Source organism: Phacochoerus africanus, chromosome 11 (genome assembly GCF_016906955.1).
Source record: "Phacochoerus africanus isolate WHEZ1 chromosome 11, ROS_Pafr_v1, whole genome shotgun sequence".
NCBI classification, from domain to species: domain Eukaryota; kingdom Metazoa; phylum Chordata; class Mammalia; order Artiodactyla; family Suidae; genus Phacochoerus; species Phacochoerus africanus.
In genome coordinates this window covers 12170454-12196478 of record NC_062554.1, presented here as the reverse complement: position 1 = coordinate 12196478, position 26025 = coordinate 12170454, and the positions used below count along the sequence as shown (strand labels likewise).

General features: G+C 45.0%; 1 protein-coding gene and 1 pseudogene across 3 annotated transcripts in view; both read left to right on the top strand.

Annotated features, from left to right (window-relative positions):
• The first annotated feature begins 3271 nt into the window (after positions 1 to 3271).
• On the top strand, positions 3272 to 10109 carry LOC125112077 (voltage-dependent calcium channel gamma-like subunit; annotated as a pseudogene).
• Positions 10110 to 12967: 2858 nt separating this feature from the next.
• Positions 12968 to 26025, top strand: part of ALG8 (ALG8 alpha-1,3-glucosyltransferase) — a 30868-nt gene continuing 17810 nt past the window's right edge. Inside the window, exons 1-3 of one of the 3 annotated variants that reach the window (XM_047753050.1) lie at positions 12975 to 13126; positions 17655 to 17733; positions 24936 to 25129. In XM_047753050.1, coding sequence (XP_047609006.1) covers positions 13032 to 13126; positions 17655 to 17733; positions 24936 to 25129 — 368 coding nt within the window. In that variant the 5' untranslated portion in view covers positions 12975 to 13031. Of the gene's footprint in view, positions 13127 to 17654; positions 17734 to 24140; positions 24222 to 24935; positions 25130 to 26025 lie in introns of those variants that run through there. The other 2 variants (XM_047753051.1, XM_047753052.1) reach the window with 2 other exon arrangements.

Below are 26025 nucleotides of genomic sequence, written 5' to 3'. Positions count from 1 at the left end.
AAGAAATGCTGTGGAAGAGATGTGTTGCTTCAGAGAGTATGGAAAGACCAGCAAATGGGAAGACTGGTACAGCATAGGAGAGGACAAATGGGGGGACAGCACGTGGCCAAGAAGCTGAAAACGACTGAAGAGGACCAGGCTGACTCGCAAGGACTTTCAAGGATTTGCTGTGTGGCTCGCAGCTCTTTGGTAAAATTTTCTGTACTCATAAATACTGGGTATGAGCAGATTTGCCTGGAAATCAATGAATGAGAAGAATTTCCCAGAGTTCCCGTTGTGGTGCAGTGGAAACAAATCTGACTAGGAACCATGATTGTGGCACAGGCAAGCGGCTACAGCTCCGATTCAATCCCTAGCCTGGGAACATCCATATGCTGCAGGTGCAGCCCTAAAAAAGACTATATATATATATATACATATATATATATGCCACAACCAAGGAAGTACAGGCATGCCTCAAAAATATTCAGGTTCAGTTCCAAACCACCACAATAAACTGAATAATGCAAGGAAGCAGTCATACAAACTTTTGTTTTCCGGGTGCATATAAAAGTTACGTTTACACTATACCTAGTCTAGTACCTGTGCAATAGTCTCATGTCTAAAAAATTATGTACATACCTCAATTTTAAAATACTTTATTGGTTAAAAATGCTAACCATTATCTCAGGCTTCAGCAAGCCACAATATTTCTGCTGCGGAGGGTTTTGCCTTGATGTTGACTGGCTGCTGACTAATCAGGGTGGTGGCTGCTGAAGGCTGGGGTGGCTGTGGCAATTTCTTAAAATAAGACGATGTAATTTACTGCATTGATTGGCCCTTTCACAAACGATTTCTCTGTAGTATGCAGTGCTGTCTGATAACATCTGACCCAGGGTAGAGTTCTTTCGAAACTGAAGTTAATCCTTTCAGACCCTGCTGCTGTTTTACCAACTACCTTTATGTACTACTTTAAATCCTTTTTTGTCCTTTCAACAATGTTCATAGCATCATTATCATCAGGAGTAGATTTCATCTCAAGAAACCACTGTCTTTACTCATCCATAACAAGCAACTCCCCATCCGTTAAAGTTTTATGATAAGATTGCAGCAATTCGGTCATACCTTCAGGCTCCACTTCCAATACTAGTTCTCTTGCTATTTCCACCACATCTACAATTACTTCCTCCACTGAAGCCTTGAACCCCTCAAAGTTATCCATGAGGGTTGGAATCAATTTCTTCTCAACTCCTGTAAATGTTGATTTTTTTTTTTTTTTTGATGCAGGGGCTGCACCTGCAGCACATGGAAGTTCCCTGGTTAGGGGCTGAACCAGAGCTTCAGCCTCAAGCCTATGCCACAGTCACAGCCACAGCAGCTGGGGATCCAAGCCGCAACCTTCACCACAACTCACCACAATGTTGGACCCTTAACCCAAAGAGCAAGGCCAGGGATGGACACTAGTAGGACTCATTACCACTGAGCCACATAGGAACTTCCATAAATATTGGTATTTTTTACTTCTTCTCATGAATCAAAAAAGTTCTTAATGACATCTAGAATGGTGAGTCCTTTGCAGGTTTTCAATTGAATTGGCCCAGATCCATCAAAGGAATCATTACCTGTGGCAGCTCTAGGCTTATGAACTGTATCTTCTTTTTTTATTACTTTTTAAAAATTTTTGTTTGTCTTTTTGTCTTTTCTTTTTGTCTTTTCTAGGGCCATACCCTTGGCATATGGAGGTTTCCAGGCTAGCGGTCCAATAAGAGCCGTAGCCGCCAGCCTATGCCACAGCCACAGCAACTCAAGATCCAAGCCACATCTGCAACCTACAACACAGCTCACGGCAACACCGGATCCTTAACCCACTGAGTGAGGCTAGGCATCGAACCCACAACCTCATGGTTCCTACTTGGATTCGTTAACCACTGAGCCACGACGGGAACTCCTGAACTGTGTTTCTTAATAAGACTTGAAAATTGAAATCACTCCCTGATCCATGGGCTGCAGGATGGATGCTGTATTAGCAGGCATGAAAAAAGCACTAATCTTCCTATACAACACTCAGAGGTGACCAAGTCATTGTCAGTGAATGGCCATATTTTGAAAGGAATCTTTTTTCCTTAACAGTAGGTCTCAACAATGTGCTTAAAATACTCAGTAAACTGTGTTGTAAACAGATGTGCTGTCCTCCAGGCTTTGTTGTTCCATTTATAGAGCATGGGCAGAGCAGGTTTAGCACAGTTCTTAAGGCCTAGGATTTGGGGAATGGTAAAGAAGCACTGGCTTTCATTTAAAACCGACATGTGGATTACCCCTAACAAGGGGATTCAGCCTATCCTTCGAAGATTTGAAGACAGGCATTGACTTCTCTCTAGCTATGAAAGTGCTACATGGCAATTTTTTCCAATATGAATATAAGGTTATTTCATCTACATTGAAAATCTGTAGTCACCTTCATTAATTATCTCAGCTAGATCTTCTGGATAACTTGTTGCAGCTTCTATATCACCACTTACTGTTTCACCTTGCTCTTGCTCTTTATGGAGATGGCTTCTTTCCTTAAACCTCATGGACCAATTTCTGCTTTTTTTTTTTTTTGTCTTTTTGCCTTTTCTAGGGCCGCTCCCCTGGCATATGGAGGCTTCCAGGCTAGGGGTCCAATTGGAAATGTAGCCGCCAGCCTACGCCAGAGCCACAGCAACACAAGATCCTAGCCACATCTGCATCCTACACCACAGCTCACAGCAATGCCGGATCCTTAACCTGCTGAGCAAGGCCAGGGATCGAACCCGCAACCTCATGGTTCCTAGTCCGATTCATTAACCACTGAGTCACAACAGGAACTCCTCTGCTATCTTCAAACTCTTCTTTTGCAGCTTCCTTGCCTCTCTTGGGCTTCATAGACTTCAGGAGACTGGGGGCCTTGCTCTGGATTAGGCTTTCAGCTTAAAGGAATGCTGTGGCTTGTTTAATCTTCTACCACTAAAATGTTCTCCATATCAGCAATCAGGCTGTTGTACGTTCTTATCATTCATGGATTCATTGGAGGCACACTTTTAATTTCCATCAACAACTTTTCCTTTGTAATCATAACTTGGACAACTGTTTGGTGCAAGAGGCCTGCCTCGACATGCCTACCTCACTAAGCTTCATCATTTCCAGCTTTTGATTGAAAGTGAGAGATGTGTGTCAGTAGCATGAAGGAGCCAGGCATGAGTATGTGGCCCTTGACGTGCAGGCCCAGAGGCTGGCTGCAGGCCCAAAGGAGACCCCACCAGTCCTCCTTTGATCCTTCATCCAGACCCTCATCATCTTCTGTGCCTCCCAGGACGGGATCCTCTCCTCCATCTCCATCTGTGATGGCCAGTAGCTCCTGGCCGAGGCCCACCTCTTTGGACTGTGGCACTTCTGCAAGCCTCCAATCAGACATCACTGCGTTGCCTCAGAGACCTAGGCCAGGCCCACATGCCTGGGCTGGCCTGGGGCATGGCCCTGGCCCACAGCATGGCCACCTTGGCCCGGGTCGCCATCTACGGCCTGGGGCTCCCCATGGTGTCCCAGGTATGAGAGGACCTCCACTCACAGCACAAATGGGCCATGGGCTCCATCCTCCTCCTAGTCTCTTTTATCCTCTCCTTTGGGGTGGGCTCCTGAGCTTCCTGATCCTTCCCAGGAACCAGGTCACAGTCATCAGTCTCACCCTGAACTTCTGGAGAGAGTTCTGTCCTCTTCTTTCTGAATGCCATCAGTGGCCTCCACATCAACACCTCACCCATCACACAGCATCACCCATCCTTGGGGCCAGCCTATGAAATTCAGGCCCTCTTCTTCTTCTTTTTTTTTTTTTTAGGGCCACACCCTCGGCATATGGAAGTTCCCAGGCTAAGGGTCGAATGGGAGCTACAGTTGCCCACCTACCTCACAGCCACAGCAACTCAGGATCCAAGCCACGCCTGTGACATACATCGCAGCTCATGGCAATGCCGGATCCTTAACCCACTGAGTGAGGCAGGGAACAAACCCAAGGCCTCATGGACACTAGTCGGGTTCATTACCTCTGAGTCACAATGGGAACTCCTAGGCCCCCTTCTGAGGACATCAAGTTCTACCAGAAAGTGTGTTCAAGTTGTAACTCTTCTAACATGTGACCCTGAAACTGCCACCTCTTAGCCTTTGGGTGGTTCAGCCAGTGGCCCAGGGGCCTTTGTAGCTGGTCTGAAGCCCAGAGGCCAGTGGGTGCCTCAGCGCCACCAGCTGCACTGGCTTAGCTGAGTTATTAGGATGTTAATTTTACAAGAAGAAATTTTTTTTCTTTTCAGGGCCACACTTGCAGCATAAGGAAGTTCCTGGGCTAGAGAATGAACAGGAGCTGTAGCTGCTGACCTACACTACAGCCAACAGCAACACCAGATCTGAGCTGCATCTGCAACCTACACCACAGCTCACGGCAATACCAGATCCTTAACCCACTAAGCAAGGCCAGGGATCGAACCTGCATCCTCCTGGATGCTAGTTGGGTTCTTAACCTACTGAGCCACAATGGAAAGTTCAAGAGGAAAATATTTTTAAATATTTTCTTGATCCTGCCTGGGACGGAAATAGACTTGGAAGCAGGTCAGGTAACAGGTGCCCAGGCTGGCTCCACAGCCATGCACAGTTCACACCTGCTCTACTGACTGCTGGGATATGGGCTGTTGGGTCCCTGGGGTCTCCTGGATTGTTAGGGGCGAATCATTCTTCCAGTGAAGGGTGTCCCATCAGTGCCTAGGACCTCTTCTACCAATTCAAAGGATCTTTTTGCAATTCCCCTGCTTCAGCTTTGGTCATACCAGGGAGGCAGATTTCAGGATTTCTTTCATAGAGTAGGTTTCCAAACCATTTAACTTTACTTGGGCCCTGGATAACCCCAGCTTCCAACAGCCGGCCATCCCCTCTGGGGACTCTCCCTGTGAATTCGGCCTTAAGCCCTTCCAGGAGGCCCACCTGACTTCTAATACGCTCTCTTCTCTGAGGAAAGCTTGTATCCATCTTTGGTAAGGTACACATACCCTCAATGTTCCATTTTTTGATCCTAGAACACAGTTCAAAGAGCACATATCTGGAGCTGCTGGAATGCAGGGGGTGGGTACAGGGGGACTGGCCAGAACTCCGGTAATGATTAACAACCACCCTGGACACAGAGGTGTGGAGGTGAAGGGGACTGGGAGCCAAGAGAGATGTCCACCCTTGAGGCCCTATGCCCCACCCCCACCTGATGAATTCGGGCTTTCTGGGGTTCATTCTTGTTGCCACTCACTGCATGGGGTTGTGGTTTCTGCACACCAGGTCCCTTTTCTGGGTTGGCCTAAACCTTCTTCTAGTGTTTTTGTTTGTTTGTTTGATTTTTAGGGCTGCACCCAAGGCATATGGAAGTTCCCAGGCTAGGGGTCAAATCGGAGCGGCAGCCACTAGACTACATCACAGCCACAGCAACGTCAGATCCAAGTCATATCTGTGACTTATAACACAGCTCACGGCAACACCGGATCCCCAGCCCACTAAGCAAGGCCAGGGACCAAACCTTCGCCCTGTGAGTACGAGTCAGATTCATTTTGCTGAGACATAATGGGACCGCCAATTTTTTTTTTTTTTTGGTCTTTTGTCTTTTTAGGGCCACACCCATGGCATATGGAGGTTCCCAGGCTAGGGGTCTAATTGGAGCTGTAGCCGCCGGCTTACACCACAGCCATGGCAACTCAGGATCCAAGATGCATCTTTGACCTACACCATAGCTCACAGCAACACCGGATCCTTAACCCACTGAGCAAGGTCAGGGATGGAATCCGCAACCTCATGGTTCCTAGTCGGATTAGTTAAGCACTGAGCCACGACAGGAACTCCCGATGATTTTTTTTTTTTTTTTAATTTTGACTCCAAGATGCATGGAGTCCATGGAGTTGACTGGAGAAAAGTATTGTCGCAGAGCTCATCAGCCCAACAGGCTGGGTGGGCTGTCATCCCTGGAAAATGGGTTCTGGCTTTTTCCCCCGGGGGCAGCCTACAAGGGGCAAAGGGAGTGACCTTGTCTGCAGGGGTGAGATGCAGAAGTGGGGAGCCAGGGCCACTCGTCCAGGGTCACATAAAGCCAGGACTAGAGCTAAGTGCCCCCCACCAGCAAGATGCCCTTTCCTTTCTGCTGCAGGGAGGGTTTGTCTCTGCTTCTGCCCAGAATGCTCTGCCCTGAGCATGTGGGCCTTGTTTCATAAAAGGATTCAAATATTTTTAAAAAATAATAAAATAATGTGAGAGATGTCTGACTCTTCACTTCACTTGAACACTTGGAGGCCACTGCAAGGTTATTAGTGGATCCAATTTCAATATTGTTGTGTCTTGGAGTAGGGAGGCCTGAGAAGAGAGACAGGGCATGGCTAGTTGGCAGAGCAGTCAGAACACACACAACATTCATCCATTGAGTTCGTTATCTTCTATGGGTATGGCTCATAGCACCCAAAAACAATACTCATGGTAATGTTGGAGCCCAAAAGATAGGCCACCCCAAAACATGCCTCAATGGCACATTGATTATTTTGAATTAAAGTTACTTGATAAATGGCCAACATGAGAGGAACACTCTGATTCTCCTCTTTCTCTCCCTGAAAGCAGAAAGTCCGTCTCTCATGTGAAAAGTGCACTCTCTGAATCTGGAGGCAGAAGGACACTGTATCACAAAGATAGAGAATTCGGGGCCCAGAAGCCTATATACACAAACCTTGTTACTTCTTTAATTTACTGCCCCAAGCCCAAGCATCGCTTAGATTCCTCACTAACTGGGCAACCAAAACCTAAGTTTCTTCTTTTTGTCATTTCCTCATAAATTTATTGTTTCTTTGTCTAAAAAGCATGAACAGCTGCCTGTATGGCCACTTCTTAGGTCCTATGGGAACTCTATGTGCAAGAATTAAAACTGGCTCTTTTTTTCTGTTAATCTGACTTGCGTCAATTTTATTATTAGTCCAGCCACAAGAACGCAAGGAGGGGAGAGGGGGAAATTTCCCCCTCCCCAAGAATAACATCAAAAATCACTAATCATAGATCGCCATAATGAATATAATAATGAAAACGTTAGGAATATTTCAAGAATACCAAAATGTGACAGAGACACAAAATGAGTAAATGCAGTTGGGAAAATGGCACCCATAGATCTGTTCCACACAAGGTTGCCATGAACGTTCGATTTGTTAAAACAACAACAACAAAGCAAAGGAGCATCAAACCAGGTATGCCTGTAGAAAGTCCAGGGGAAAAGACACGGGGGGAAAAAAAAAAGGTCTCTGAGACTCTGCAGAAATCTGGAGGGCTTTGGCTTCCGTGGGCTGTGAAACTGGAAGTAAATGGTTGGGTAAAGGCAATTTTACCTAGAACTTCAGAATCTTGGAGGTCCTAGCTGCTTCTGGGGTTAAAATTACAACAGCTACTTGTAAATTCCCTAAAACAAACCTGCACAAAGTGCTTTGGGAAAACTTCATAGACCATTTGACTTGGGTTCTGAAGTTTTTGTGGGAACCTGTCACATAGACTGGAGGAATGGGGCCTTATGGGAGAGAGAATGCCCTTTACAAAGGCACAGATATGTGAAGAACACAGAGTGTTCAGAGAAGTCCCATGTGGCCAGGAGAGCTTGTATAGAGGAAGTAGGGCTGGGTAAAGCTGGAGAAGCCAGAAGGGACCAGGTCAGGAAGGACTTCAGCTTTTCCCTACAGGCACACAGGGAGGAAGGCCCACACTCTAGGAGATGACGCTGACGGGCGGTCCAGCAGCAGGCCTAGGATTTGGTTCTTCTCTCCTTTCTGCCCCTTTATTGCCTCTGCATACCTCTCCTGGCTGTAACCACCAGATTCCGTCAGCAACTGCTTATGTGTCATGTGCTCTGGGAGACACTGAGCTCCAGGAAGGCCAGACCATGGAGTTAGAAGGATAATACGTCAGTCCTGAATCCAAATCCTACCTCCTTAGCTTACAGAGTCCTTGGACACGTTATTTAACTTCCCTGAGCCTCAGTTTCCTCATCCTCAGTGTGAGGATAATCATAGGACCTATCTCAGAGGATGGCTGTGAAGACCCCCCCCCCAAAAAAAACAAAACCAAACCAAACCCCAGAAATGCCAGCCTTATGCCAGTATACATGAGTCCTCAGGTAAAGCAGTTCTTGCTCCTACTCACCAAACCCGAACACAGGACCTGCACATCCTGAGGGAAACATAAGGGGAAGAGACTGCTGACGAGGAGGACAACTAGACATAATAAACAGAGGACTCTCCCCAAAGAGGCGTCTTCCCACCTAGATGCAGTCCTGTTTGTGACAGCCCAAGGATGTGGCTGAGACACATGTGGTATTTCTAGCATGTCAACAAAGCCTTTGATGTTCCCTTTTGAGAGCTAGAGTCCTCATGCCCTCTGCTTGAGGGTGAGCTGGACGTCACACATCGCTTCTCACAAACAGAAGGAAGCAAAAGTGACTGGGTCATAAAAGGCATTGTGACTTGCTCCTGCCAGCTTGGATCACTCACTCTGGAAGCCAGCAGCTGCCATGTCCTGATGACACTCACGCAGCCCAAGGAAAGGCCCACATGATGAGGAACTGCTGGCCTTGGAAGTGGCGCGTCCTGCTCCAGTGGACCTTTCAGTTGACTACAGCCCCTGATGTCATCCTGACCGCAGCCTCATGAGAGACTCTGAGCCACCCAGCTAAGGTCTTGAATTCCTGACCACAGGAACTATGAGATAATAAATGTTTCTTGTTTAAGGCCACTAAGTTTGGGGTGATTTGTTTTGCAGCAATAGAGAACTAATGCAGTATCTAAATGCTATACCATTCATTTTTATTTTTAAACTTGGGATTTGACTATTTCTTTCTGACTTTACCCTCCAAGTGATACAATGACTAAGCATCCTGAGGTATAAAAAATGTATCAGTTACTGGATTAATCATAATCTTTGGTTCGGGTTGCAAGTAATATAAAAATTAAAAATAAAAACAGAAGTTCCTGTCGTGACACAGTGGAAACGAATCCGACTAGGAACCATGAGGTTGTAGGTTCAATCCCTGGCCTTGCCCAGTGGGTTAAGGATCCGGCGTTGCCGTGAGCTGTGATGTAGGCTGCAGACATGGCTCAGATCTGGCGTTGCTGTGGCTCTGGCATAGGCTGGCGGCTACAGCTCCGATTAGATCCCTAGCCTGGGAACCTACATATGCTGTGGGAACAGCCCTAGAAAAGGCAAAAAGACAAAAAGTAAAATTAAATTAAATTTAAAAAAATTTAAAAATTAAATAAAAATAAAAACAAATCTCTAGGTACTTAGAACTGACAGAGCTGCTGTGGTCTGCAAAACAATCAAACTCTGAGCACCGAATCAAAATCTCTGCACCCTCCCTTTGAGACAGAAGCTAGGTAGAGTGGTCAGAAGAGCTTCCAGTCACCAGCAAGGCGCCAGAACCGAGAGCAGAATGGACTAACTCCTTAGAAAGGGGAGGCCAGGTCATGTAATTTATGAAAAACTTCTTCACCCAATTGTGTATTCTTCTTTCTGGTCAGATTTTCTGACCTGAAGACTCTATATAACTGACACCGACCCTTTTATGCAATTTCTCCCCAGGTTCCAAATCTCATCCTGGGTGGAATGCTGTGGGGAAAAAAGCAAGGTCTCAGGGGTAGGAGAGACCAGGGTTGGCCTCCTGTTGCAGACATTCACACCACTCAGCAACTATCGAGTGCATACGGGGTGCAAGTTCTGCCACTACAACTGTGAGTAAAAACAGACAAGGTCCCTGTCCTCGGGAAGTGAATACCTAATGAGGGAATTAGATGATCACACAAATAAATGTAAAATTGCACTCAGCTGACAGGTGCACAAGGGGAGGTCAGGGAAGGTTTCTCTGGGAAAGTGGTGCTCGATCTGAGAGCTAAAGGACGGAGAGGTAACTGGGATGGCGTCACTTACGCTAAGCTCCACATCACCAAACTTATACGTTGTTATAGTTCTGTCCTCCCGGAAATGGAATCTGAAGCCAGAAAATCAGGAAGCATTAGCTGAGTAACCTGCCTGAAAAACCTCTGCTATCCCCTACAGGGCAAGTAAACTTGCAATAACCAGTCTGCTTTTTGGCGTAGTATAACGTCTTTGTTCCTGCTCCCCTCTGCCTATAAAAGTCGTCATCTTCTTTTTTTGTTTGTTTGTTTGTTTGCCACACCCACAACATGTGAAAGTTCCTGGGCCAGGGATTGAACCTGTACCACAGCAGTGACCATGCCAGATCCTTAACCACTAGACCACCATGGAACACCTAAGTCTTATTTTTCTGTACTGCTCTTCAGAATTCCTTTTTATCTGCTACATTGGAAGCTGCTTGAGTCATAAATCACTGAATAAAGCCAATAAGATCTTTTAAGATTCACCCAGTTAAATTTTTTTTTAACCAGGAAGAAGGAAGAGCATCTCAAATAGAGGGAAAGAATATGTAAAGGTGCAGTGACAGGAGGTAACATGGCATGTAGCTGAAGCTGAAAGCGAGTCAGGCTAAAGTGAAGAATACGGGGGGTATGAAGAGGAGATGAACGGAGAGGATCAACGAAGTCAAACTGACAGGACTTGGCAATAGCCACTGGAAACAGTTTAGGAGGCAGAAGCAGACGATCTGACAAACACTGGCTCAAACACGAAAAGACAGTGTATGTGTGCCTCCCCAAATAACAAGAAATTCCCAAAGATAAAAGAATTCTGAGAGTTCCCGTCGGAAATGAGTCCTACTAGGAACCACGAGGTTGCGGGTTCAATCCCTGGCCTCGCTCAGTGGGTTAAGGATCTGGCGTTTCTGTGAGTGCACTGTACATCACAGACATGGTTCAGATCCTGCGTTGCTGTGGCTGTGGTATAGGCCAGCAGCTGTAGCCCAGATTCGACCCCTAGCCTGGGAACCTCCACCTGCCGCAGGTGTGGCTCTAAAAAGCAAAAAAGAAAGAGAGAAAGAGAGAAAGAGAGAAAGAAAGAAAAAGAAAGAAAGAAAGAAAGAAAGAAAGAAAGAAAGAAAGAAAGAAAGAAAGAAAGAAAGAAAGAAAGAAAGAAAGAAAGAAAGAAAGAAAGAAAGAAAGAAAGAAGAAAGAAAGGAAAGAAGAGTTCTGGGAGTAGGAGGGATTTGTTCAGCAGCTCAGTGATGTCAGGGCTAGCATGATGTGCCTTTTCCTCACAGCCGAGTCCAGCTCCATGCCTCATGACCAAGTCCAAGGCAGGAAGAATGAAAAAAGGAGCCACTGTCTCTTTCATCAGGAAAGGAAAGCCTTTCCCAGAAACCCTCCCCTCAGCAGACTCCTGCTTTAAGTCCTACTAGACAGAACTGTGTCATTAAGGCATACCTAGCTGCCAGTTAAGATCAACTGTTTAACTTTTCTAGACTCTTTAGAGGAAACAGAAAAGGGAGAAGGGGATTGGGAGTGAGTATTGAGTTAGTAAATTCACAGTGAGTTTTCAAGTATGGGCCAGAGGAGCTGAACAGCTTAAATGGTGGTGTTATTTCCTGAATGGATAATACTGAAAGTTCATAAATTCAGTTTTGGACATACTGAGTTTGAGGTGTGTGGTACACTGAACAACAGCCTCCAAAGGTATTTGTGTCCTAAACCCTGGAACCTGTGAATATTACCTTCTATGGCAAAAAGGACTTTGCAGATGTGATTAAGTTAAATATTCGGAGATGGGGAGATTATCTTGGATTATCCAGGTGGGCTCTAGATGCACTCACAGGTCTCCTTATAGGAGGGAAGCAAGGGAGATTTGATTCTAGAAAAGTAACAGATGTGACAATAGAAGCAAGAGGTTATTTAGAGTGATGCCAGGAAAGGGCCAAAGAATGCAGTCCACTTCTAAAAGCGGAAAAGGAAAAGAGATTCTCCCCTCAGAACCTCCAGAAGGAACCAACTGTTAGCCTAGTGAGATGATTTTAGACTTCTGATCTCCAGAACTGTAAGAGAATACGCTTGTGTTGTTTTAAACTTGTGCTTTTAGATTGTGGTAATTTGTTACAGCAGCCTAGGGAACTAATGCAAAGTGCCTTTAAAACATCTAAGAGAGGGTGAGTGGGCAGCTAGATACAAGGGTCTGGAGGTGACAGGGCTTGGGCTCGAGATATAAATTTGAGTGTCATATTCACGTGGGTGCCATCTGAAGTTGTAAGCAGGCCTAAACTTCCAAGAGGAGAGGGACAGTGTCTCCCACCTGCTGTTCATATTTCAGCAAGGTTTTAACTTCTCTGAAGCACGTACTGAACATTTATTCGGTCCTGACATCATATCAAGCAATTTACAAGCATCTTCATTTAATCCTCACAACCACTCTCCGAAGCAGACCCCAGTTCTATTTCCTACTTACAAAAAGGAAAACTAGGTGAATGCGAATTTTAAAAAGATCCCCAAGTGACCTGCACACGAAGTGTGAGAAGCGCTGCCTCCACAGTGGGTTCCCCCAGGCAGGTGGTGCAACAGAGCCTATCTCCGAGTTCTAGAAGCGCACAATGTTTTCACCTCTATCTTTGCTCGCGCCACTCTCTATCTGGAGCTAATACTCCGATTCAGGGGGCCACGCTAGGCGCCTCTAGTATTCTCAGGTACTTTTACCTACTGTTACTCCGGGATTACAATTCTGACCCCTCCATTACTACCCGAAAGTCTCTAGAAAATAGTTTTCTCTCACCGAGGTACCCCAACAACAAGCAAAAGCGACGCCCAGGGAAAACGCCAAGAAACTTTCTGAACCAAAAAAAAGGCAGCACGTGAAACTTAACTTGTCGCCGTAGAAACCGCGCAGACTCAGGGAAGATCTCTCCAGCGGGAAGGAGGCGGGGCGGTGAGAGGACCAAGGGCGGGAGGTTTAAACGCCTCAGCTCCCGCCTCCCGCGGGCGGAGCGGCTGAGCGGCTGAGCGCATGCGCGCGGCGCCAGGCTGCCGCCTCCCAGCGCTGTCCCCGCATGCGCGGCAGCAGGAGGCGTGTCAAGTTGATTGAAAGCGAATGGCGCCGTAGCAATGGCGGCGCTCAGAAGTGCGACTGGTGGTGGCAATTGGTTTTCGGCTTTGGCGCTCGGGGTGACACTGCTCAAATGCCTTCTCATCCCCACCTAGTAAGGGACCCGCATGGCCAGGGGCTGGGCGGGGAGGCCCCGCGGTCGGTCAGGGCGGGAGAAAGGAGCGTGGATGCCCCTGGGTGAGGGGAGGAAAGGGAACTTGAAGTTGTGTGGTCGCTGCTCTGCCTTTGCTATGCTTCCCCCTCCGCCCTTTGATTATTATTTCACCAGAGCACTAGATCGTAGCCCTGGATGGCTGGAGTCAGGGCTGGCACTGTCTAATGTTTCCGGGTTCCAAGGTCCTGATCTTCAATATGCAGATGAACAACTCCGGCCTCCCGCTTTCATTCATCCAGTACCGTATTCATCAGCTACCTACCTCCTCTGCTAGGCACTGTTCTGAGACTTGGAGAGGCATTTGAGAAAGGCGTATCCCGTCCTTACCCTCGGTGTAGTTGGTGGGGACGTTAGACAAACAGGAGTTTCAGAACGTGATAAGGTCTGTGAAAGACGTAGAGTGACTACTGGGCAACGCTTTAGTCGCCTCTTTTAGGAGGTGATGTTTGATTTGAACTCCAAAGGATGAAACAGCATCAGCTATGAGAAGAGCAGTTCAGGTTGAGGAAAGAGTAAGCGTAAACGCCCTGTAATGGGAAGGAACTCAGAGCATTCTAGGAACAGAAAGTGACCATTGTGGGTGAACAGCAGTTAAGGGAGAAGAAGAATTGCATAGGATGAGGTAGCCAGTGGCCAAGACACACAAGGTTAGACCGCTGTGTGACAGTGGATGCAGAACCAAGACTGAAAGCATGGAAACCCATTAGGAAACAACCACCAAGTGGCAATGTGTATGCAGTGGGGACTCGGTATTTATTAATGTTATTCATATTGTCTTCCGGAGTTCCCGGCTGTGGCTGAATCTGACTAGTATTCATGCGGATGTGGGTTCGATTTCTGGCCTCGCTCACTGGGTTGAGGATCCAGCGTTGCTGTGAGCTGTGGTGTAGGTTGCAGCCGGCTCAGATCCCACGTGACTGTGGTGTAGGCAAGCAGCTGCACCTCCGATTTGACCCCTAGTCTGGGAACTTCCATATGCCGCGGGTGCAGCCCTAAAAAGCAAAAAAACAACAACAAAAAACAAGCTTCCACCTTCTGTTTGTCCTAATTCTTCTCCCTTGACTTTTCCCCTTATTCCTTTTCTCCCTTACCTATGGGTCTCCCAACTCCCCTTCCCAGTTTAAAGTTTAGTATCCTTTGGTTCAAGTTCTTGCTCATCTCTTGTTATGTATGTAAGCATGAATTGTGTATGTAGGTTCAGCAAAATGATTTATAGGGAGTTGGGAAAAGAAGGGATCGGTAAATTCAACTTTCTTAGAACTGAAAACAAGTAAGAAACATCTTTCCTTTTAAAAGCAAACTGGAAAAATCCTTCTAAAATGTAGAATATTCCTTTCACATCAGAATGAAAGGGATTTTTTTTTAAATTGTGCATATGTGATTTTCCTTGCTTTACTTTCGTCAGCCTAGAAATGTGTCTTCAGGGTTGAATACTGCTCTTGGTCCAGGATTAAGAATGTACATAATTTGAAGTTCCCTTGTGGCGCAGTGGGTTAAGGATCTGACATTGGTGCAGCTGTGGCACAGGTCGCGTCTGGGGCCCAGGTTTATCCCTGGCCCAGGAACTTCCACATGCTGCAGTTGTGGCCAAAAAATAAATAAATAAAAGAATATATAGAGTTATAGCTAATGCTTTGCTTCTCAAACAGGAAATAAGAGGGAGCTACAGGATAAAAGCAAAAATATTCACCAAAATGTTTACTAACTGCTTTATTATGAACCAGGTACAATGGCCAGGTGCTGGAGGAGAGGACAAAATAGCAACGATCCCTAACCCTATAAGGGTATAGTTTAGTAAGGGAGCAAATCTACATAAATATGTAATTACATAACAATGCTTGTGTTAAGTGTCATGAGGGGGAAGAATGGGATCCTATAAGGGGACTGACAAGGGCGACTTAATTGAGATTGGGTGTCTGGAAAGGTCTCAGACATATCGTTGGAGGCCTGAAGACACACCCAGTACATGTTTTTGGTGCAACATATTATGTATGCATTTCTATTGAGAATGTTGGGGAGGAAGAAATTTTCCTCCACCTTTCTAGCCAGATTTTTCTGGCCGGTCTAAGAATTAAGTTGACATGAGACAGATTAACACGAGAAAAATCAAGCAAAAGTTTAATAACATGTATATGGAAGAGACCCAGGAAAACGGAGCAACTCACCACAGTAACTGACACCCTCACCATAAATAGCATCTTCTGCTAAAGACAGAAGAGGATGTTGAAGAGGGTAGTTTTGGGGACTTCAAAAGATAGGAAGACAATTCATATAAAGTTGGAAAAGCAAATGTTGGGTAAACAGATGTTTGCTGGGCCATGCAGAGATAGTGGGGGCACAGAGTGGAGTCTGATCTCTAGGTTCTGATGAGTTTCCACCGCCACAACCAGCCCATATTCTTTGCAGGTAACTCTGGTGATCGCTCCATTCCAGGACCAAGCCTTTTATATGAACATTTAGACAACTAAGAGGGAAGTAAAAAGAAAAACTTACTGAGTCTTCTGTTTCTTCAAAATAATCAGCTTAAGTCAATCCTCAAGCCAGGGGACACATTTTGGGTGGCCAGATTTTGCTCCCCTACAAGTATATACCTAAAAATGGAATTGCTAGTTATTAAGATCAGGTGTGAATGTGATTTTGAGAAATCTATCGGAAATTCAGGTGATTTGGTCAGCAAGAAGTTGAGGATGTCTCTCTAGAACTCAGGAAAGAGACCAAGGTTATATATTGTGATTTCAGAGTCATTGTTACATGGTTCATAGTGGAAGGAATGAATGCGAATAAGGTTGTCCAGAGCCGAGTAAGCTGCATTAAAAAAAAAAAAAGAAAGAAAGAAAGACCAAGAACTGAATCTAAAGGAATATCAACATTTATTTGATGAATATTCATGGGAACCCATGAAAGAAGTATGATGGGGGTTGGCTAGGAAACTCACAAGAGAGTTGTCACTGTGGAAATGTTGTATGAAAGTGTAAATCAGGAACTCATTGTTGACTGGTGAGTGGTTAATTCAACAAGAATGTATTGAGCCCATCCGCGTATCAGGCGCTGTGCAAGATGTGGAGGGGGAAGTACAGCAGTGGGCAAAGAGGAGAACTTCTGCAAAAGAGGAATGAAGGGTAGCAGAATATGCCACCCCAAAATATGCCTCTTTGGCATAAGGATTTGGGGGGACTTTTTATTTTGAGGAACTGCAGACACAGGAGAAGCTCTGAAAATAGTAAAAGTTACTTCTAAGGGAAATTTACTTTACAGTGGGGGCTGAACCTAGAAGGTAGCTATTACCAGAGATCATTTTTTACCTGAGAGATTTACCTGCAAGTCAGAGCAACCTTTGCTTGCCAAACATTTCTTCTTCACCTTGCCAAAAGTTGCTTTCCACCAATTTGAAGCCCCAGCCCCCAGCCACTTTCCTGAGTTCTCAGGATGGTAGATGAGCTTCAATCATCTGGTCACCTTTTTCATCTCATCTTAGATCCTTTGGGCTCCCATACATAGGTAGTAATTAAAATGGAGGATTTTTTTCCTCCTGGTATTCTGGCTTATGTCAGTGTAATTCTTAGACCAGCCACAAAACCTAGGATGATAGAAGACAAAAAAATTTCCTCCCCTATAGGGGAGATGCTTGGATAGATTTATATATAGTGAGAGGGGGACCAGTAAACAGAATTTGGAGACATTGGAAAGGCAGGGCAGGGGCCTTTTCCCACCTTCTCTGTCTGATGAACTCTTGGTCATTCCTGAAGATCCATCTTGTATGTGAGGTTAACACCCCACTTACAGCAATGGACAGATCATCCAGACAGAAAATCAATAAGGAAACACAGGCCCTGAATGAAGCATCTTGTATGTGAGGCTTTTTCAAGATAATTAATCTTATTGGAATTGTTTGTGAACAAGAATCTGTCACCTCTGAGCAAAATAGCCTCAGGGCTTCCCATAAGAAAAAGTATGGGCTCTGGTCTGCTCTCTAGATAACTCAGAGACCCTTTTCACTTTGTAGAGTCCCATGCTTTTCCAGAAGGAGGTCTGACCTCCAGGTAAGTGAAGTGTTTCAGGATTATGTAATACCTGTTTGTGTCTTTATAGGATAGTGAGATTATGTAAGGGGTGTTGGTCCATTTAAAAAGCATAATTTTAGGGAGTTCCTGTCATGGCGCATCAGAAACGAATCCAACTAAGAACCATGAGGTTGTGGGTTTGATCCCTGGCCTCGCTCAGTGGGCTAAGGATCCATCATTGGCATGAGCTGTGATGTAGGTTGCAGACGCGGCTTGGATCTGGTGTTGCTATGGCTGTGGTGTAGGCTGGGAGCAATAGCTCCGATTAGACCCCTAGCCCGGGAACCTCCGAATGCTGTGGGTACAGCCCTAAAAAGACAAAAGGCAAAAAAAAAGCATAGTTTTGGAAATGTGCAATTGATAAATGTTGTGAAATCTCATTTTACTCATCTGATTGTTTTGAGTAGTCATTCCACAGATTTTGAAGTACACCGAAACTGGCTTGCTATCACCCACAGTTTGCCGATATCACAGTGGTATTATGAGGTAAGGTTTAATTTTCACTTTTGGGTTTTTCTTTTTTTTTAAGCTATGTGTGAATTCATGTAAGTATTACCAATATTAAAACAGTGTTCCCTGTGGTCATAAGTTGAATAAATCTTTATCAAAACTGTGTTCTTAGAATTCCCTCGTGGTGTAGAAGGTTAAAGGATCCAGTGTTGTCACTACAGCAGCTCAGTTCCTTGGCCCAGGAACTTCTACATGCTGTGGGCACAGCCAAAAAAAAAAAAATTTTTTTTATTCTCTGCTTTTGTTACCAAACATGGGTGCTCTCACCTGGCACACAGCAAAGCCATTTTACTGACCCTGGGTGTGGTGAAGGAAAGTACAGCATTTATTACAGGGCACCAAGCAAAGAGAATGGACAGCTAGTGCTTGAAAGACTTGAACTGCCCAGTGACTTTCAGGCAAGGATTTTTAAAGGCAACAGTAGAAGTAAGGGTCACAGGGTGCATGTTCATCTCTTGGATATTTTTCTGATTGCTTGGTGAGGTCCTAGGGTGCTATTTTGGGAATCTTTATCATCAACCTTCTGGTTCTGGCCTGCAGTCCATATACTTAGAGTCAGCATGTAGTCACCATCCTCCACCAAGCAGAGGTCTCAGTTTCTACAGAAAAACTCAAAAGACATGGGTCAGAATGTTATCTGTATCCCTTCAGGAAGAACTAGGAGTCCTGTGACCCTATTACCCTAATCACTAACTGCTCTTTGGAAATTGAAGGCCAGACAAGGAGAGGACACAGAGGATCTTATACCTGTAAGCCCTGCAAGGTCCTGCTCACTTTCAGTCCCACCTTTTCTTTGTCTTTTTAGGGATGTACCCGACGCACAGGGAGGTTCCCAGGCTAGGGGTCAAATTGGAGCTACAGCTGCCGGCCTACGCCACAGCCACATCAACGTGGGAGGGATCCAAGCCGCATCTGTGATCTATACCACAGCTCATGGCAAGGCCGGATCCTTAACCCACTGAGTGAGGCCAGGGATCGAACCTATGTCCTCATGGATACTAGTTGGGTTCGTTAACCACTGAGCCACAACGGGAACTCCCCACCTTTACTTTGATGCTTCTCAATCCAGAGGGTAACAGGGATGAGACAAGAAAGGGAATAAAGTTTTGGATAGAGAGGTTAATCATAAACTCTGCAGGGGAACTCGGTTTGGGGAGGAGTCAGTTTCATTGATTTCTAGCACTATTAGGGAGCTCCTTTACCTCAAAATGAGCTTCCCAAATTATGCATTGGAAATTATAACATTTGCCACATCCTCTTTGAAAGAACATTGGATTGGGAAAGAGGGAAAATTGGATTCTAGGTCTGGCTCTGCAGCAGCATAGAGAATATAGTTCATCTCTCTGAGTCTTAGTTTCTCATCTAGCACATGATTTGGGGTGAATTATTTCTGAGATCTTGTCTGTCCCTAAAATGTTGTGATTTATGAAGACCGGAATAATCAAATGTGATGTGTAAGTGTCTGATAATATACAAACCGTTCTCTTCTATTATTATAAAAAGGATATCTGTATTTTTATTTATGGTTTGAGTTACTAACTTGCGTATGATACTTCATAGAAAGCAGACATCAGCTCAGACATGGCTTGATCAAAAACAGCACTCTGCTGTCAGGGGGATTCTTTAAAGACAGCCTATAAAGTTTTCTGTGAGTTCATTGTTGCTTTTTATTGTTTTCATTTGTTTGTTGTTTTTGGTCAGGTCAGAATAGTCTTTGGTACTGAAAAGGCTTGAGAGCAGTTGACCTAACTGACCAAGTTCCTTCTCACATAATATCACTACAAGTATTTCATAGGAATGCTAAGGAACTTTAAGTAATTACTTTAGTGTAAGGTATTTCTGTTTGCATGTATGCATGCTAACAAGGCTGCTTTATGTGTGGCGTAGCAGTCAAGAGGTTGGGCTGTGATTTCAGGCTGCCGGGTTTGACTTTCAGCTTTGCCACTTAATACCAATGCTGGGTAACTGTGGGAAAACTACTTGACCTCTCAAAGCCTCAGCATCTCAACTCTTAAATAATAATAAATAATAACAGGGATGAAATGAATATAATGTGTGTAATGTACTATGTATAGGACTTATTTTGTGTGTGTATGTGACTCTGTGTTCTGGTTGTTTGCTTTTGGCTACACCCATGGAATGCAGAAGTTCCAGGGTCAGGGATAAAACCTATGCCACAGCAGGAACCCAAGCCACAGCAGTGACAATGCTGGATCCTTAACCCCCTTTGCCACCAGGGAACTCCTGTACTTATACAACTTAAAACAAAAGTGTTCATTAAACATTATTAGGAGTTCCCATGGTGGAGCAGCAGAAACAAATCTGACTATTATCCATGAGGACACAGGTTTGATCCCTGGCCTCGCTCAGTGGGTTAAGGATCCAACATTACCATGAGCTGTGGTATAGGTCACAGATGCGGCTCAGATCTGGAGTTGCTATGGCTGTGGTGTAGGCTAGCAACTATAGCTCCAATTCGACCCCTAGCCCGGGAACCTCCATATGCTGCAGGTGCAGCCCTAAAAAGACAAAAATAATTAAAGGTTGTTAATAACTACCATTATTAATATAATGACCTAAACCTATAAATGAAAAGGCAGTCCCCATCTCACCATTTTCTTCTTTCTCTCTGACTGTTCCTTCTTAGTCCCCTTTGCTAATCCTTTTTCGTCTGCACATTCTTTCAAATGTTCCCTCTAGGTTTCTCTTTGTGGTCCCTTCTTTTTGTTTTGTTTTGTTTGCTTTTTAGGGCTGCATCTGTGGCATATGGAGGTTCCCAGGCTAGGGGTCCAATCGGAGCTATAGCTGCCGGCCTACACCAGCGCCACAGCCGCACCAATGCCAGATCCAAGCCACATCTGTAACCTACACCACAGCTCACGGCAACACCAGATCCTTAACCCACTGATCAAAGCCAGGGATCAAACTCGCAACCTTATGGTTCCTAGTTGGATTCCTTTCGGCCACGCCACGACAGGAACTCCCCTTTTTCTTTTAATTCTATAATTCTTTCAGATGTTCTCTCATTTACATACACACACACACATATATATTTTTGCTTTTTAGGATCATACCCGCAACATATGGAGGTTCCCAGGCTAGGGGTCAAATCGTCAAAGCTACAGCGGCAGGCCGACACCACAGCCACAGCAAATCGGGATCCGAGCCACGTCTGCTTCCTACACCACAGCTCACCGCAATGCCAGATCCCCAACCCACTGTGAGAGGCCAGGGATTGAACCCACATCCTCGTGGATACTAATCGAATTGTTTCCGCTGCACCACAACAGGAACCCCTACTCCTACAGTTTTAACTACAACTTGTTATCTTGGTATTCCTAAAACTATATTTAGGCCAGAGCCGTCTCCTATCATTGGTTTATTTTGCATAGAGGAAGTTTATGTGAAAGAGGTTCTAGTAACTGTATTCTTCTTTATTCTTCTTTCCTTCCTCAGCAATAACAACAAAAGAAATCAATAAGAAGCAAAGCTCGGTTGTCAGCAAGGCTCACAGTAGGTTATAAGGCTGGAGAGGCACATGCCTCAGGTCTGGAAGGGGCTTTTTCTGCCACACAGAGGAGAGTGAACATGTGAACAGTGGGGTGCTTTATAGAGCCCCCTTACCTTTGACTTCTAACCTATCTTTCTGCACACCCCTCAAATTAAATTGCTTGGTTAACTGGTTGGGAAATACATTAAAAAGACCCATAATAGAAGTTCCCCTTGTGGCTCACTGGAAATGAACATGACTAGTATCCATGAGGATGCAGGTTCTATCTCTGGCCTTACTTGGTGGGTTAGGGATCTGGCATTGCTGTGAGCTGTGGTATAGGACGCAGACATGGATTGGATCTGGCATTGCTGTGGCTGTGGCGTAGGGCCAAGGGCTGTAGCTCTGATTCAGGCCCTAGCCTGGGAACTTCCATATGCCACGGGCGTGGCCCTAAAAAGATTCCCCCCCCAAAAGACCCATAATAAATACTTTGGAATGAACACAGCTGTTTTGGATCCTTGTTGACCTAAAACAAGCAGCCTGCTGGTTATTTCTCCAGTAAAAATGGACTTATTCAGGATCAGCAGAAAACTGCAATTCAGGGTCTGCAACCATTGTCAGTCATGGGCAGGTCCCCGCACAAGTGAGGGAAAAAGTCTCCTCTAAAGGGGGAAAAGGGGAGTTCCCATTGTGGCGCAGTGGAAACGAATCCGACTAGGAACCATGAGGTTATGGGTTTGATCCCTAACCTTGCTAAAGGGGTTGAGAATCCTGCATTGCCGTGAGCTGTGGTGTAGGTCACTGACATGGCTGGGATCTGGCGTTGCTGTGGCTGTAGCATAGGCTGGGGGCTACATCTCTGATTAGACCCCTAGCCTGGGAACCTCTATATGCCACAGGTGCAACCCTAAAAAGACCAAAAAAAAAAAGGAGGGGGAGGAAGTTGGGGAGCTGGAGTAAACAAAGAGTCTGTGGCTTTTCATTGGCTGAGTTGTGACCGTCTCTGGTTGGCTGAGCTTTTGGCAGGAAAGAAGAATAGGCTTTGGTCTTCCTGTTGGGCTTGTCCAGCCTCCCAGCTCTGTTTCAGTTGAGGTGTCTGTTTTATATCTTCATATGTGGAGGCTGAATGTCTTTATATTTGAAGAAATAACTGTGGTAGAAGCTTCCTGAGAGAGGATTTGGCGTCGGAGACCCAGATTTGAGTCCCAGCTCTACCACGTGTTATTTAAGTGACAAAACTATTCACTTTGGGAGGAAATGTTAGCAAATAGCTTTGCTGGCTTCCCACAAGCGGTTTACACAAGATTTCCCAGATGGAACTCTCTGAGGTCAGGAGGGCCTTCTGGACTAGGCTGCCTTGGGAGTCTTTATGGGGAGAAGGAGCTTTGAGTGATGTGGAACTGGCGACAGCAGAGGAAGTTCTGGAACACTTTGTTTTGGAAAAATGACCGTTTCTCAGGCAGTACCTGTTCCTTCTCCCAGTTCTTTGAATGCTTCCTGTTCCATTTTATTTAAAGTGATAAATATGTTGATAAAGTAGGAAAATCGTTTAGACGTCTAATACAACAAGTGACTCCTTAAGGGTAGAATGAGTTCTGACATAGAAACTGTGGCTGGAAACCACACATGGTAATAAAGTCTAAGTTCATCTTGAATTCCTTGCAATTATATGGAACAATAATTTCTAAACTTTTTTTTTTCCTTTTTTCCTTTGGTTATTGTCTTTCTAGGGCCACGCCCGCAGCATATGAAAGTTCCCAGGCTGGGGGTCAAATCAGAGCTGCAGCTGCCGGCCTACACCATAGCCACAGCAACACCAGATCCAAGCTGCATCTGCAACCTACACCACAGCTCACAGCAACCCCAGATCCTTAACCCACTGAGCAAGGCCAGAGATCAAACCTACATCCTCATAAATACTAGTCAGGTTCGTTAACCACTGAGCCACAATGGAAACTCCAAGGAAACTCCTAAACTTTTTTAAAAAAGATTTATACTCTAGCAAGAAATTGTTTTTGAGAATTCACTACCCAATATGTTTTTCTTTATAAATTATAAAGGTACTACTCTATTAATATACTTTTAAAAACAGAAATTAAGAAGGATAATATTAAAATAGAATTTCTAATTTTTCTTTCCACAGTTTGGTGACTCATCTTGTTTACACCCCACATTGGAGATTTGGGATTAGAGAAGGAGCTTTTCCTAAAGAATTTAGTGGGCAGGTTCATAGCCTATGTATCCTAGACAGAGAGCCTCTGGGTTAGCCTCAGGTCTAAGTCTTTTGCATTTTATAGCTGCAGGGGGAGTAAACAGGCTACTTCCTACTGGGACCTAAAGTTTTCATTCATCCTTAGCGTGAACAAAGAGCTAACAAATTACTTGTGTCTCTTTTGCCTCATTTTATACCATTTTATACTACTCTAAATAGTAGTCCCTGGGAATTCCCTTCGTATCTCAGTGGTTAACAAACCCGACCAGGATCCATGAGGATGCGGGTTCGATGCCTGGCCTTGCTCAGTGGGTTAAGGATCTGGCGTTGCCATGAGCTGTGGTGTAGGTCGCAGACACGGCTCGGATCCTGCGTTGCTGTGGCTCTGGCGTAGGCTGGCAGCTACAGCTCTGATTCGACCCCTAGCCTGGGAACCTCCATATGCTGCAGGAGCAGCCCTAGAAAAGGGAAAAAGAAAAAAAATAAATTAATTAATGAATGTAGAAACCGAGACAGAATAACAAAATATAGTATCATAAAGTTTATGCATAGTTTAATGTTTTAAATATAAAGTTTATATATTTTTCATATGGTCTATATTTTATTTATTACTGACTGTTCATTCATTTAACTAAAGATTATTTTCTATTTAATGCATGAGCAACTTACTGGATGGTCAGGATACAGAAATGACAGTGGTTTTTGCTCTTAAGGATCTCGTAGTCTAGTGTAACAAACATCTGTGGCGTTTTGTCCTTTGTAAGTATATTTCATATATATTAGCTGATTTAGTCCTCACAATCTCATTTTACAGATAGGGAAATTGAGTCTCTGGGACAAAACTTGAACCCAAGCTAGTGAGTCATTTGGTATGCCTTAGCTCCCTTTTTATATTTAATTGAGTAGACCCATGTCATAACCAAGTTTATTATTATGAGGTTTCACATTAATTTCTTTTGACGTTCACTCTAAAGAAATTGAAGATTGGAGTTCCTGTCGTGGCACAGCAAAAACGAAATCTGACTAGGAACCATGAGGTTGCAGGTTCAATCCCTGACCTCTCTCAGTGGATTAAGGATCCAGCGTTGCCGTGAGCTGTGGTGTAGGTCGCAGTCTCAGCTTGGATCTGATGTTGCTGTGGCTGTGGTGTAGGCCGGCATCTGTAGCTCCAATTGGACCCCTAGCCTGGGAACCTCCATATGCCGTGGTACGGCCCTAAAAACACACACACACACAAAAAAAAAAAAAGAAAGAAAGAAAGAAATTGAAGATTGTATCAAATTAGCTTAGGAGATGAGTTTTTTGTGTTCTGCTCAGTCTTAACACAGACATTTTTCTATTTATGGCATATTTTAAGTGTAATTTCATCTCACCTGCTTTTTGAAAGACTAGAGAATGAAGATTTCCGATCTTTGCACCCTCTTTGCTCACTCCCTTCCTGGGGTTCTGTTCTGTCTTCGATCTTTACCACAGGCAACTTCAGAGTGGACCTTGGATTACCCTCCCTTTTTTGCATGGTTTGAGTTCGCCCTGTCACATGTTGCCAAGTATTTTGATCAAGAGATGCTGAATGTCCGTAATCTGAATTACTCCAGCTCAAGGACCGTGCTCTTCCAGAGGTTTTCCGTCATCTTCACAGACGCGCTCTTCGTGTATGCTGTCCATGAGTGAGTCTCAGGGTCATTTTGTGTGGGCGGCGTTGAGGAAACAATATGGTATTAAATAGTATTAACTTGTTCCTCATTCGCAGCAAAGGTCATATGAGAGCCAGTGTTAGAACCGTCCAAAACTGTGTTGGGTTTGGGTTTTTTGTTTGTTTCATTTTGTTTTGTCTTTTTTGTCTTTTCAGGGCCACACTCGAGGCACATGGAGGTTCCCAGGCCACGGGTCCCTTCGGAGCGGGATCCGAGCCGTGTCTGCAACCTACACCACAGCTCATGCCAATGCCAGATCCTTAACCCACTGAGTGAGGCCAAGGATGGAACTTACGTCCTTGTGGATACTCTTTGGGTTCACCAACCAGTGAACCACGACGGGAACTCCTCTTGTGTTTTAAATTGCATGAGTAATTACAGCAAGCAGTCTAGCTGAATTTTGTGGAAGAAAATGGAGGATAAGGGGAGGTTACAGGGTAGAGGTAGAACAAGAGATGGTGAATGTTGTGAGAAGTCGTCCCAGGTAAGTTCCCATCATGGCTCAGTGGTTAGCGAACCCCACTAGTATCCATGAGGACACAGGTTCAATCTCTGGCCTCAATTAGTGGGTTAAGGAGCCGGCGTTGCCACCAGCTGTGGTGTAGGTCGCAGACGCAACTCGGATCTGGCATTGTTGTCACTGTGGTGTAGACTGGCAGCTGTAGCTCCTTTTCAATCCCTAGCCTGGGAGCCTCCATATGCCGTGGGTGCAGCCCTTAAAAGACCAAAAAAATAATAATAATTAGTCGTCCCAGGTAGCGTTCCACTACCATTTCTCCTGCCCAAAAATGGCTCTAGCTGCTTGTCTTCCCTTCCTTGTAGCAGGCCACCAGAGGCTGCTGTCACCAACCCTATTCTTTGGGATACAC